The sequence below is a fragment of the Pteropus alecto genome, unplaced genomic scaffold (assembly GCF_000325575.1).
Source record: "Pteropus alecto unplaced genomic scaffold, ASM32557v1 scaffold92, whole genome shotgun sequence".
Taxonomy (NCBI): domain Eukaryota; kingdom Metazoa; phylum Chordata; class Mammalia; order Chiroptera; family Pteropodidae; genus Pteropus; species Pteropus alecto.
Window position 1 is genome coordinate 3,456,178 of NW_006432447.1, and position 15,036 is coordinate 3,471,213.

Genomic DNA, 15,036 nt, shown 5'->3' on the forward strand with positions numbered 1-15,036 from the left:
AATTCTTTCACATAACAAGGCTTACCTGTTTTGTTGGATTATTTTTTCAGGTGAATTGATGAGTGCCATTAATTTGTGAAGACCACATCATATAAATGAAATTGTTTTTCTAAATTTTCTTCTTTAACGTTTTTTAACTAGCTGAACTCAATATGAAAACCAAGGGTTATGATTTTTTTTTGGAGGGAGGGAGGGAGTTATATTTTTTAAGAAAAAATATTTAGATGATAGACCTTTTTAAAGCTCATGGTTTTGGACAGCCTCTTAACTCTTAACTCGTGGAGACATGAGAATTCTAAAATTTCATGATCCCTAGAATTAAAAATAAAATTGTTTGAGGCACCTCACAGGAGCAGGTATGGATGCCTGTGGCTTTACCTGAAGCTGGATTAACCACTGATACCCCTTTTTTTAAAAAAAAGTTTGTTATGAAATATGTATAACATAAAATTTACCATTAGAGTTGTTTTTCCATGCACAATTCCATGACATTAAGTACATTCACAGTGTTGCCTGATTATTACCAATATCCATTTCCAGCACTTTTTTTTTTATCATCTCAAACACTAACTCTATATTCATTAAATAATAAACTTCCCCTTTTCCTAGTCCTGGTAATCTCTATTCTAATTTTCATTTCTATAAATGTGTATATTCTAGGTACTTTATATAAGTGGAATAATATAATAGTTGTCCTTTTGTGTTTGGCTTCTTTCCCTTAGCATAATATTTTAAAAGTTCACCCATGTTGCAACATATATGCAAATTTTATTTCTTTTTAAGACTGAATAATATTCTACTGTTTGGATATACCACATTTCTGTTTATCCATTTATCTTTTGATGCACGTTTTGGCTATAAATGTCTTGGCTATTGTGAATAATGCTGCTATGAACATTGGTGCACAAGTTTGTGTGTGTGTGTGTGTGTGTGTGTGTGTGTGTGTGTATGTAGAAGTGGAATCATTGGATCATATGATAATAATTCTGTTTTAACTTTTTAAGGAACTGCCAAACTATTTTCCATGGTGACTATACCATTTTACATCAGCAATACACAAGGGTTCTAGTTTCTTTACATCCTGGCTAATACCTGTGATTTTCTATTTTCTTTTCTTTTTTTTAATTTTATTTTAAATAATATCCTCATGGCTGTGAAGTAGTATCTTATTATAGTTTTTATTTGTTTTTTCCCTAATGAATAAGGTTGTTTTTATGTTCTTGCTGGCCATTTTTAGAATTGTCTGTTCAAGTCTATTGCTCATTTTTAAAATTCACTTATTTGTTTTTCTTTTTCTTTTTATGGAAAATAAACCTTTTTATTTATCTATTTATTTTTAAAATTAAATTTATTGGGGTAACATTGGTTAATACAATTATAATTTAATTATAATTATAATTGTTGTTATTGTTGCCTAGCACTCCTTTCTCCTGTTTGTTTTTGTATAACGGAATCTGGGGATTGGCCATGAATCTTATCTCAGGTCTCTTACCCTCAGTTCTTGGCTTTTATACTGGCTGTAGTTAAAATATATAATCCCACCTGTGTTTGTATGGTGGTTATTTTATGTGATCTCATATTTTATATGACCTGGGGGCAGGGGAGAGATGATGAGAGCTCTGTTGATCTTGACAGAGCAATCAATGTTAGTTAATAAAGACAACTCTAGTGAATAGAAAAAAATGCAGGACAAAAATAATACTCATTTTGTATGGGGGTCATGATACATACTTTAAAATTCCTATTTTAAAGTTATTTGTGTTCACAGGAATTTTAAATATGGCAGTCTTCACTGATTATTACTCTTCATAGATATTCACTTTCAATAATTTTGTTTATATAAATGTATTTTTATATACTATGCCATTATATTACTTTACAAAAATGTGTTAATATCATATATATCTCTTGTAATTTTTTATTTTAAAAAATATCAACCTTAATATATCTTTGATAGCTTTTCATGTTAACAGTGTATTTCTATTTTATTTTCATAGTTGTTTAATATTCTATAATTTACTTAACTAATCCCTATTGCTAAACGTTTGTTTTATCCTTAGTTTTTCAGTTTTACAAACAGCACTACAAGCGAGCATCCTTGTAAGTATAGCTTTGTACACTTGAGCAAAGTTTCCATTTCAGGCAATGTCTTATTATTTTTTCCTGCAGATGTTGTGGAAGCAGGTTCACAATTACCCAATGTTTAACCTCCTTATGGAAATTGACTCCTATATGTTTGCATGTGTGAATCAAACTGCTGTATATGAGGAACTTGAAGATGAAACAAGAAGGCTGTGTGATGTCAGACCTTTTCTTCCAGTTCTCAAGTTAGTGACAAGAAGTTGTGACCCAGGGGAAAAATTAGACTCAAAAATTGGAGTCCTTATAGGAAAAGGTAATTTTTAAAGTTCTTTGTATGACTTTTTAGAGGGTGTTGCTCTATGTATAAACATATCATAAGTATGATCTAAGACATTGCTTTGCAAAATATGATCTGTGGACCAATGCTGTCTTTATTGTTACCAGTCTGACATAAGGCAAGTATAGAAATCAAGAATAAATGTTTAGAAATGCCTCTAGAAATGTGGTAGTGCCACAGTATCCAAAGGCTTATGTTTTATGTATCTTTTTCTTTTCTAGTGACTTATTTTTATTTTACAAAAATACTGGTTTGTTTTTTTTTTGATAGATTGGAAAGAAAAAAGTTGTTCCTGTCTTTAGATAGTTTGAGAAGCCCTTTTCAAAGAGGTACATCCTCAGTTTCTTGTGAACTGCACCTACAGTATGAACATACTTTATATTACAACTCTACACCGACCAAGACTTTAAGCTGATAAGTTTCCATAAGTAACCCATATTATTGACAAATTTTACTCCATAACTGAAACTATCTTTAGGAAGGAGTTATTTTTGTAGTGAGTCAGAATGTATCATGTCTATATCATTCTTTGCAAATTAATCCAGGGAGAATTGTGAGTAATAAAATAAAAAACATAGAAGAGTCTCTCTTGTTATAGTAATCTTAGGTGTCTCAGGGGCCAATGGTATACTGACATTACTCTCCCTTAGATGAGATACCAATTTGAATTAGGTACTAAAAGGGATTATTGAGGATGGGAGTACAAATACAAAACTAAAACATCAATTGGACGTTTTTGGATCTGGATTGGCTACCTGTATTGATCACATTTACTATTAGAGGCTAAATGTGGTACCATCTTTAAGATACTGTAGCCATCCCCCCAAGAACCATCCCATTTAAGATAATATTCTTTGAGCTTGATCTTAGGTAATTAAGTCTAGCTAATGATTATTACACTGTCGGACTGAACTCTTCCCTCTGAGTACTTAGAACAGAACCGTGTTGATTTACTAAATGACACCCTGGTCTTTAAAAATGTTTGATTACTTCAGAGGATAGTTAGTTTGCTTTTGGCAATAACCCCTTCTCCCCATTAAATAGGTTTGTAATTATATACCATACAATTTTTTTTTCTTATATATTAATGGACTCAGTAGAAAACATTCTTTTCTATTTTCTAGTACTCCAGGATTTTTAAAATAGATTAATTCTTCTCTATTAGAAAAATTTTTCCTTTTTTTTTTTTGAGTTGAAGAATATATGGAAAAGTAGGAATAACATAAAAATCACTTATAAGTCTTATCATCCAGGACAAGAATATCCACTGATAATATTTTGATGTAGTAAAATATTTGATAATCCAAAAGGTTAGCACCACAGAGAGAGCTAACTTCTTCAGGATATGGGTATCTTTTTTGAAGTATACCATCTTTTTAAAACGTAGATCACTGCATTCTCTTCTGGTTTTGATTTTCAAAACATATGGAGTCATTAGCTACCATAACCTCTACTCAAGCTTGTCAAATTTAGTATATAAAAATGCAGGAGATCCAAATATTACATAGGATATACTCAGGCTAAAAAATCATTGTTTATCTAAAATGAAAATAGAACTGGTTATTTATTTATTTTTTGATTTGGCAACCCTAAGTTTACCTTACTACAGCACAGGGATCTTTTATATATACATATTAGAATTGAATTTCTTTTTTTATAAACAATGCATTATATTTCACTCAGTATCATAAAGCTTATTGTACAATTTTTTTTTATAGTGTGCCCTGCAGTTTGAATGATCAGGATGTAAGGAATGTGTCACTAAATTAAGCAATTTATAAGCTCTTAACTATTTATAAATTGTACTTTAGGACTTTAGCATCTCTAGAAAAACTAGTGGTGTGGTTATATACACAAATTCAGATACTAACATTCATTTAGGAAGTTGAGTGTCTGTTTTAATATTTTAGAATGAATTTTTACTTTAAATACCTAACAAGTCAGTTTTTGCAGTTGCTGATTTGTATTTCATGACTATAACCGGGCTTAGTGAGGTCATGCCTCCTGGGAAAACAATAAACAATTATTTCAATTTAACTTCAGGAACAAGTTTGCAGCCTCCGCCTTCCCAAAGAAAACAATAGAATCTTTACAGACATAACTGCCCTTGTGAGTCTAAAAATACATTCTCTTAAATATGTCCCTGATCATTTTATGTTCTATGTTTAATTCTAAATTATTATTTATAGAGCAACTGTTTTGGTTCTGATTATTCTCTGTAATGAAGGCACATGTCACCCTTGAATTAATTTCTCCAAACACCCAGTAGTAAATTTTGATCAGAGCATCTTATTAGCATCCTGAAAAAATCATTTGAAAACTTCTTTATTTCCCCTGACCTATCTAAAACTGTGGCATATCTTAATGTGAAGTAAACATGTAGTCTGCTGGATTTTAACAATATCTTTAGTATGAAGACACTATTCACTCAGTTCTTTTTTTTAATGTTAAAATATTTGACTGTGAAGTGTTAAAATATTTGACTGTGAACTATACAGTAGTCTTATCTTAAAATTTAAGGTTTGTTAAATCATACTGTCTTACCAGAAGACATATAGCAAATTAATTGAGTTTAAAATTAAATTACACAGCCTAACTTCTTATTTTCAGCAGTTTCTATTTTTCAGAGATTTTTGTAGATGAAAGCTTCATCAGTTTCTTAAAAAGCAGATTCTCAAAGATCAGGATTCAGTGAATTTGTGATGAATTAAAGAAATCTGTACTTCTCAGTTGATTCTAATACTTACGTGAAGAGTAATGTAATGTATTGATAAAAATGACCAACACAGTAGCAATTGCAATTCAATTGCAGTTTGTTGAGTGTTTATATTTGGGACTACAGCAGTTAACTTGGGTGATGTGGTCTTTGTCTGCTTTGAGCTCATGATCCAGTGGGAAAGATGGATCAGGAAATAGACAATTACAATACAATGTGTACACTGCAGTAAATCACGTGGGTGAGTCAGGGACAGGCTCTTAGAGGTCACACAGCTAAACTGAGCCTTCACTGCTGATTAGGAGTTGAACAAGTGAAAAGCAGTTGGAAGAAGGAAAACTAGAAGGAGTGGCATATGTGAAAATGGCCTATTCGAGGAATAAAAGAAATTGCTTATGATTTGTTTAGGAGGACAGCTAGGGCAAGCAGGAAGGCCAGAGAGGCAAGCATCTTCAGAGCGTGAAGAGCCACGCAGGCCATATAAAAAGTAGAGACATACTCCTAAGGGCACTTGGGAGCTATTGAAGGGATTTAAGTAGGAGAGTAACATGATCAGATTTGTATTTTAAAAAATCAATTTATTTTCCAATTACAATTGACATACAATATTATATTATTTACAGCATTTATATGTAGCATAGTGATTAACCACTTATATACCTTACAAAGTGATCACCACAATTAGTCTAGTACTCATCTGATACCATACATAATTATTACAATATTATTGACTATGTTCTCTATGCCGTACTTTATACATCCCCGAAACTATTTTTATAACTGGCAATTTGTACTTCTTAATACCTTTCACCTTTTTGCCCCATCCTCCGAACACTCCTCCTATCTGGTTACCATCAGTTTGTTCTCTGTATCTATGAATTTGTTTCTGTTTTGTTTGTTCATTTATTTTGTTTTTTAGATTCTACTTAAAAGTGGAATCATGGTATTTGTATTTTTCTGACTTAACTCACTTAGCCATAATACCCTCTAGGTCCATTCATGTTCTTAAAATGGTAAGATTTCATTCTTTTTTTTTTTTTATGGCTGAATAATATTCCATTATATAAATGTATCATATCATCTTTAGCCATTCGTCTCTCGGTAGGCACCTACGTTGCTTCCATATTTTGGCTATCGTAAATAATGTTGCTTTGAATTAGTGTTTTGGATTTCTTTGGATAAATATCCAGAAGTGGAATTACTGGTCATATGGTAGTTCTATTTTTAATTTCTTGAGGAACCTCCATACTGTTTTCCATAGTGGCTGCACCAATTTATAATCCCACCGACAGTGCACGAGGGTTCTCTTTTCTCCACATTCTTGTCAACACTTATTTGTTGATTTATAGATTATAGCCATTGTGACAGGTGTGAGGTGATATCTAGCTCATTGTGGTTTTAATTTGCATTTCCCTGATGGTTAGTTATGTTGGTCATCTTTTCATATGTCTTTTGGCTATCTGTATGTCCTCTTTGGAGAAATGTCTGTTCAGGTTCTCTGCCAGTTTTTAAATCAGATTGTTTGTTCTTTTGGTTTTAAGTTGTATGAGTTGTTTATATATTTTGGATATTAGCCCCTTATTGGATGTATCATTGGCGAATATCTTTTCTCATTCAGTAGGTAGTCTTTTCATTTTGTTGATGGTTTCTTTCACTGTGCAAAAACTTTTTAGCTTGATGTAGTCCCATTTATTTTTTCTTTTGTTTCTCTTACTGGATGAGACATATCCAAAAAAATATTGCTGAAAACAATGTCAAAGAGTTTACCGCTTAAGTTTTCTTTTAGGAGTTGTATGGTTTGGGGTCTTAACATTTAAGTCTTTAATCCATTTTGTGTTTATTCTTGTATATGATATAAGAAGGTGGTCTCGTTTCTTTTCTTTCTTTTTTTTTTTGCGTATATCTGTCGAATTTTCTTAACCCTTTATTGAAGAGACCGTCTTTACCCCATTGTATATTCTTGTTTCCTTTGTCATAGATTACATATAGGTGTCAATTCATTTCTGGGCTCTCTATTCTGTTCATTGATCTATGTCCCTTTTTATGCCAGTACCATGCTGTTTTGATTACTATAGATGTGTAGTGTAGTTTGATATCAGTTAGTGTGATACCTTCAACTTTGTTCTATCTCAAGGTTGCCTTGGTTGTTTGGAGTCTTTTGTGTTTCTATACAAATTTTAGGATTGCTTGTTATATGTCTGTGAAAATGCCCTTGGGATTTTAGTAAGCATTGCATCGAATCTGTAGATTGATGCACATTTTAACAATGTTTATTCTTCCAATCCATGAGCATGGTGTATCCTTCCATTTATTTGTGTCTTCTTCAGTTTGTTTCTTCATCGTCTTAGTGTTTTCTTTTATCAGCTTGGTTATATTTATTCCTAGATATTCTTTTTAATGCAATTGGGGTCGTATTTTTAATTTCTCTCTCTGATAGCTTGTTATTGGTATATAAAAATGCACCTGATCTGAATATTAATTTTGTATCATGCTACTTTACTGAATTCATTTCTTAGTTCTAATAGTTTTTTTGGTGGACTCTTTAGGGTTCTCTATATATAATATCATGTCATCTGTAAATAATGACAGTTTTACTTCTTCCTTTCCTACTTAGATACCTTTTATTCCTTTTCCTTGTTTCATTGCTATGGCTAAGACTTCTAATACTAAGTTGAATGAAGATGGTGAAAGTGGACATTCTTGTCTTGTTTCTGATCTTAACGAAAAAGACTTTAGCTTTTCACCGTTGACTATGATGTTAGTTGTGAGTTTGTTATATATGACCTTTGTTTTGTTGAGTTGTGTTCCTTGTTTCCCCACTTTGCTGAGAGTTTTGTCATAAATGGATGTCAGATTTTGTCCAGTGTTTTTCCAGTGTTGATATGATCGTATGATTTTTATCCTTAATATTGTTTGTGTGGTTCGTAACATTAATTGATTTGCAGATGTTGAACCACCTTGCATCCCCGGAATAAATACAACATGATCACGGTGTATGATCTTTTTAATGTTTTGCTGAATTTAGTTTACTAATATTTTGAGGATTTCTGCATCTGTAGTCATCAGGAGTGTTGATTGGATTATAATTTTGTAATGTCTTTGTCTGATTTTGATATCATGGTAATGCCAGCTTTGTAAAATGGGTTTGGAAGCCTTCCATCCTCTTCAATTTTTTTGCAATAGTTTGAAAGGGCTAGGTATTAAGTCCTCTTCGAATGTTTGGTAAAATTCACCTGTGAAGCCATTAGAACTAGGACTTTTGTTTGTTGGGAGTTTTTTGATTACTGATTCTATTTCATCAGCAGTTAATTGCTGTGCTCTGATTTTACGTTTCTTCCTGATTCACTGTTAGAAGAATGTATGTTTCTAGGAATTTGTCAGTTTCTTCCAGGTTGTCCAATTTGTTGGCATGTAATTGTTCATAGTATTTTGTTATAATCCTTTGTATTTGTGGTGGTTGCTGTTACTTCTCTTTCATTTCTGCTATTATTTATTTGAGCTCTGTCTCTTTTTCTTGGTGAATCTGACTAAAGGTTTATCAATTTTGTTTATCTTATCTTTTTCTTTTTCTTTTTTTTAGAGGAAAGAGAATTTATTAACCGGCAGAGACTGTGGGGCTTAACAGCACCAAAGCACAAGCTCAGTTTATCTTTTCAAAGAAACTTCTCTTGGTTTAATTGATCTTTTGTCTTGTTTCATTTAGCCTCTATTTTGTGTATTTCTGCTTTGATATTTATTTATTTATTTTTTCTAGTCACTTTGGGTTTTGTTTGTTGTTCTAGTTCTTTAGGTGTAAGTTTAGATCCCTTATTTAGATTTTTTCTTGTTTCCGAAAGTAAACCTGTATTGCTATCAGTTTCCCTCTTAGAACTGCTTTGGCTGTGTTCTATAGATTTTGTGTTATTGTGTTTTCATTTTCATTTGTCCCATGGTATCTTTTGATTTCCTCCTTTATCTCATTGTTAACCCATTCATTGTTTTGTAGCATGTTATTTAGCCTCCACGTGTTGGTGTGCTTTTTAGTTTCCTTCTTGTAATTCATTTCTAGTTTCATACCATTGTGATCAGAGAAGATTCTTGATATGATATTGTCTTAAATTTATTGTGACTTTTGAGGCCTACCATGTGGACTGTTCTGGAAAATGTTCCATGTGCACTTGAAAAAAATGCTGCTTTTGGATGAAGTGTTCTAAAACAATCATATGTTTTTATTTGAGAAAGATTATTCAAGTTGGATAATGGAGGACAGATTAGAGGGATTAAGACTGGCAGTGGAGAAATTAGTGAAAGACTGCTGTAGTCATCATCCAAGGAAGGGATGATGATGTCCAGGATTAAAAAAAGTAACTAGGAGAAGTAGATAGAGTTGAGAAATATTTAGAAAGTAAATTAGACATGACTTTAAGTAGATAAAAGGAGAATAAGAGTTTAATTTTTGTTATATATAAGCGACTCATTTCCCTTTTCTTAACCTGTAATACCTATTATCTGTGAGTAGAAAGCGTCTGAACACTGCTGGGGAAAAAGATGCTTCAGCTGGTCTTCCTAAATTAAAGTTCATTCGTATATGAGTTAGAGTAATGTATTTTTATTCCAGAACGAAACCTATCTAGGAAATCATCTTGTACCTTCAAGATTTTACCTTTGCTGTGTTATGCAACTTAAACATTTTAATTTTCCTATATTTAATACCACAAATTGATTCTTATTTTTGAAGTAATAGTTGTTTTAATACATAAATGTAAATAAACAATGCAGATAAGTACACTTTCTAGATAACCCTTGATGACATGCATGTATTCAAGTAGTATAGATTCAAATGGAATGGTATTGATTAGCTTTGTGGAACAAAAAGTAACAGATTGCCTCACTGTGCCTCCTGTTCCCCAATACCATGAAATGCTATTAATATTGTCCCCTCAAGCATCTTTCCAAAACAAAGTTTATTCATATTCTTGCTTTTGAATATGCATAAAAGGAATCTTGTGAGACCCATTCTTTCCCTGCTTTTTAAACTTACTATCTCTGGGGCTTTTAACATATTGACCAATAGATCTAATATATTCATTTTATCACTTGTACCACTGTGCAGTGGAATATGGATGTATCTTAATTTTTTAAATCAAGTCTTAATAATTAACTGTAGCTCTTTAGTTTTTAATTATTATAAACAATTTCAGTGAATGTTTTTATACTTATGTTATTTGTACATAGGTTTGTGGAACTAAGACCACTAAATAAGAACAGACTATTTACTCAGAGCTTCCTATATTAAAGAGACTTTGTGTTTGCTAGTGACTCAAGTTTTATACCGAAAAAAGATATGCCTGATTGGAAGTTGTGGCAGTAGGAAGCTGGAGGTTGGTTCATATAAGAAGCTGGGCATCTTATATGATTGGTTTGCGAGCATATTTGTCTTTCTTTGGTTGGTCCTGCTTCTCTCAGGTTGAAATTCCTATTGGTGCAGTTTTGAAGATGAAGGATGTTTATGTATGTGTGAATGTGTGTATATAAATTCTAATATATTTTAAATAAATTCTAATTAATATTAAGTAAATATGCCTGTTTCTCTCTATCCCTTCTTCCACAGTGTATTGTCAGACTTTAAAATTTTTGCCTATCTGATACATACAAATTAAGCCATGTATAAAAATTTACATGTGTTTATTTTTTGTTTTATATTTCTAGAATCACTTATTAGAATAATGATAACTTTATAAGAAAGTTATATATAGTTGTCTTCATTGCTGAAGTGTTCATACTTAAGTACAACAAACATAATTTTATGTTTATGACATTTTTGACTAATTGATATACTGTGATCATTGTTGAAAAATCACAGTGAACTGAAAGTTTAATCTAAGTTAAATCATAACTTGAGTTTTAGGCCTCTAGTAATTTCAGGATAAAGTATTCTCCCAATACAGTATTTGGAAAATGTGCAGATTCTTAGCTTGTCTCAGATACTTTAAATGTGACTCAGTTTAAAAAGAAAAACTGTGGATCTCTTATATGTGGTTTTAAAATGTGTACTGTGGATTTCAGTGATTATCTTTATAAAACTGGTAACCATATCTTTATAAAAGTGGTAACCAACTACATTTTTTGTGAGGTTTCAAGTTTGTATTCTTTAGAAATTTAATTGTATAATTATCTTCTGTACATGAAATTTATTATTTTACCTATTTGATTTTTAAAAAATATTTTCAGGCCTTGTTTTGTTTTCTTGATAAAACTCAATTATCCAAATAAGTTTTAGTTGAATATATTTTGTATTTTCTTTTATTATTATTAGCTACTCAAAATGACACCTTTAACAAATATGTTTAGGTCTACATGAATTTGATGCCTTGAAGGATCCTGAAGTCAATGAATTCCGAATAAAAATGCGCAAGTTGAGTGAGGAAAAGATTCAGTCGCTTGTGGGATTGTCTTGGATGGACTGGCTAAAGCAAACATATCCACCAGAGCATGAACCATCCATTCTTGAAAACTTAGAAGATAAGCTTTATGGAGGAAAGCTCATTGTGGCTATTCATTTTGAAAATTGTCAGGTAGTGTAATATTATTTTAAGAAATACTTTGTAATAAATCTGTGGTTTTCACCTGAATGCAGCTCCAGTCTCAGAAGAGGCTCTTGCTCACCTAGTAAACATTATTACAAAGAACATTTTTATATTTAAGATGGAAGTAAATTTAGGATTATGTGTAGTAATCTAAAATGACACATCTTTTGCTCATAAATGATTTTTTTGATGCAGTAGTTTGTTAGACTAGATCGGGGTCAGTAAACTTTACTGTTTTTGAATGGTTTTTACATTTTTAATGGGATGTACAAAAGCAAAAAATTATAAAGGGATGTTAAAAAAGAAAAGAAGGAATATGTGACAGAGACTCTTGGTCCTTTACAGTAAAAGTTTGCTAACCCTTATCTAGATAATGTTCTTTAGAGTGGATATTATTTTATTTTCTCATGTGCTTTTTCTCTTGTCTATAATATGAAAGATTTGATTAAATGATCTTTTTCTCTATATTCTTATATTTGTGTTCTGTGAATATGTTTATTATGTACTGATATGGAATTGGGCATTATAATGAGTGTATATTCAGTTAATCCATATCTGAATATTCAGAGTAATTTTACAAACTGGATTGTGCTACTGTCTTTGTATCAAGCATTGTCATTTATCATCTAGGATCTGGCCTTAAATTAGGGTAGGAGTTAAAGGATATTTTATTTTGTTCTTCTACTGTGATGACAACAATGACAAAATCCGTATATGTATCCATTCTTTACTGAGCACTAATACTATGCTGGGAGCTATGAAAGGTATTTTTAATATATTTGCCACTTTTCACAACAACCCCATAAAGTGTTATCTTCTCCCTATTTTACAGTGAAGAAACTGAAGAGAAATTTGGTTATTTGTGCTAGGCCTCCTCACTGGTTAGTGGTAGAGCCACAATTTTATCCAGGTGTTTCTGGTTTTATCCAGTTCTACCTCCTTTCAAACAACATGTTACTAAGTATTAGGACAAATGTGAAAAAAGGATCCTGCCTTCTGGCATTTTACAAAAGAAGATATGTATTTTACAAAGGATATTTTTATCCTGAGATATATTGAGACTAAAGTTCAGTTTATGCCAAGATTCAGATATTAATATGTCAAGATCAAATTTAAAATACTGTTTAGGTGATTCTACAGTGTTCGAAGATCAGGAATAGGGAGTTTTACTGTTAAAAGATGATCAGAATTTAACTTGAAAACAGTGGCTCAGTGTTTTCAAGATAAGTCTGAATTTCTAGATCAGTCTGAAATTCATTACATATGGGTCAAATCTCTACTAGACATACAGATTTTAATGTAATCATCATTGTAATAAAGTATGTGAGAAAAGAAGTGTTTTAAAAGTTAGAAGAGTAATGGAGATATTGGGAAATGTTATTACATTCCAAGCAGTCAGAATTTAAAGCTGAAAGGAATTTAGAGATCATGTAGTCAGACTCTTTATATAATATAATAATAATTTTCACCAGTTCTTATATCTCATATCTCTAACCAAATACATCCAGTGCTAGGGGGAACACACTACCTTCTGAGGCAGCACATTTTCACTGTGGGCAAGCACACATTTACAGTTTGAATTTTGAATTAAAAATTTTTTAAATTTTAAACTAGCGTCTGTGACTTTTGCCTATCTGGTTAGACTTTTCTGTTTTGGATAAGTACCCATTCAATCTTCCCTTTATTCTACATGCCAAATATTCAGAGAGTGGAAATGTAGCTATCATATCTCTCCTTAGTCTCCATTTCTTCTGGCTTAATATTTCCCCAGGGATTAAAACAAAAAGTTCCCAGACTTTTAGATTATATAGACCAGTAAAATTATTAAATTATCAAAGGAAAATGGCATAGATGATAGAGGCTTTGTTCAACTCCTCTTGCGACCAAATCAAAGTTGTGATGGAAACATGGAGCAAGCAGCAAGCAGAGTCAGCAGGGGTCTAGATGAACAGAAGCCTTTCAACTAAGGAGAGAAGTAAGAAATCACCCTGCAACGGGAGGAGGTAGGAGGGAGCAAAGATACAAGGCTACCTGGTCCGAGCAGCTGAGTGGGACAGACGCTATGGCAGTGGCAGCTGGCAGCTGCGGATATTCTTAAAGTGGCCATGTCCACAGCTGTACTTTTGCAGTGACAGACTTGCTCACTCTGAGCACCAGTACTGGTTTGGGTGTTCGAGGGGCACCAGAGACTTACAGGAGGACTCTGAGTTGTCATAGTGAGGGCCAGAGGCTAGACTTTCTCCCAGGCAGAAGTGCCTGCTGTATCTATTGTTCCTCTCTTGAGCCCTTCTCTCTCCCAGTGTGCTGACCCAGTGCCGCCATAGTTGAGACATTATCAAACTGGATAACAGAGGTCAGGTCGTTCTGCCCAGAGGATTCCTGGAAACTCTGCCTCCCTCAACTCCCAGCCCTACCCAAGTTACATCCAACTGTGTCCTTGAAGAGTCTTGTGCCTCTTGCTGAGCAGCTCCTAGACTTACATTAGTGGCAGCTGGCCTCAGTTTCTGGCATGGCCTTTTGAGGCAACTATAAGCACAGCCTCTGTGTATTGCTTGCTGAATCTTAATAGGTGGCCCTGGAGGGGCACAGGCTGGGGCTAAACTTAGCCTGCAGCTGAACCCCTCTCAGAACTGTGCCACTGGACACCTAATACACAAAGCCACTTTAATAAGATGGGGAAACTTAGGAGCTTCGCTTAGTACATGGAAACAGACGTAGAAAGGCAGCCAAATGGGAAGGCAAAGAAGCAGAAACCATATGAGAGAACAGAACAGAGATCCAGGAAAAATGGAGTCAAGCAATCTAACAGATGCAGAGTTCAAAACACTGGTTATCACGATGCTCAGTGAAATTAAAGGAAGTGTAGATGAAATAGGGTGAGAATTTTAATAGGGTGAGAGATAACAAACATAAAAATGCAAATTATAAAAGGGAGCCAGTCAGAAATGAAGAACACATTATCTGAAGTGAGTGTATTAGAGGGAATCAACAGAGTGGAGGAAGGAGAGGATCGAACCACTGATAAAGAGAACGGGGAAGCCAAGGACACCCAATCAATACAGCAAGAATAAAGCCAAGAATATGATAATAATTTAAGGAGCCTATGGGACACTATTAAATGTAAAAATATCTGTGTCATAGAGGTACCTGAAGGAAGAAGAGGAAGAACAAGAAGTTGAAAACCTATTTGAAGAAATAATGATAGAAAACTTTCCTAGCCTGGTGAAGGAAATAAATATACAACCCTAGGAAGCTTAGAGAGTCCCAAAAAAGATGAACAGAAAGACACCCTCACCAAGACATATTCTAAGTAAAATGCAAAGGTTAAATACAAA

At 32.9% G+C, this 15,036-nt stretch overlaps 1 protein-coding gene across 2 annotated transcripts in view; it reads left to right on the top strand.

Moving 5' to 3' along the window:
• The window catches only part of PIK3CB (phosphatidylinositol-4,5-bisphosphate 3-kinase catalytic subunit beta), a 178,206-nt gene that overhangs the window by 78,906 nt on the left and 84,264 nt on the right, over positions 1-15,036 (top strand). For both annotated transcript variants that reach the window (XM_025043589.1, XM_025043590.1), the window contains 2 exons: positions 2,170-2,395; positions 11,466-11,689. In XM_025043589.1, the coding sequence (XP_024899357.1) occupies positions 2,170-2,395; positions 11,466-11,689 (450 nt within the window). The remainder of the gene's footprint in view (positions 1-2,169; positions 2,396-11,465; positions 11,690-15,036) is intronic.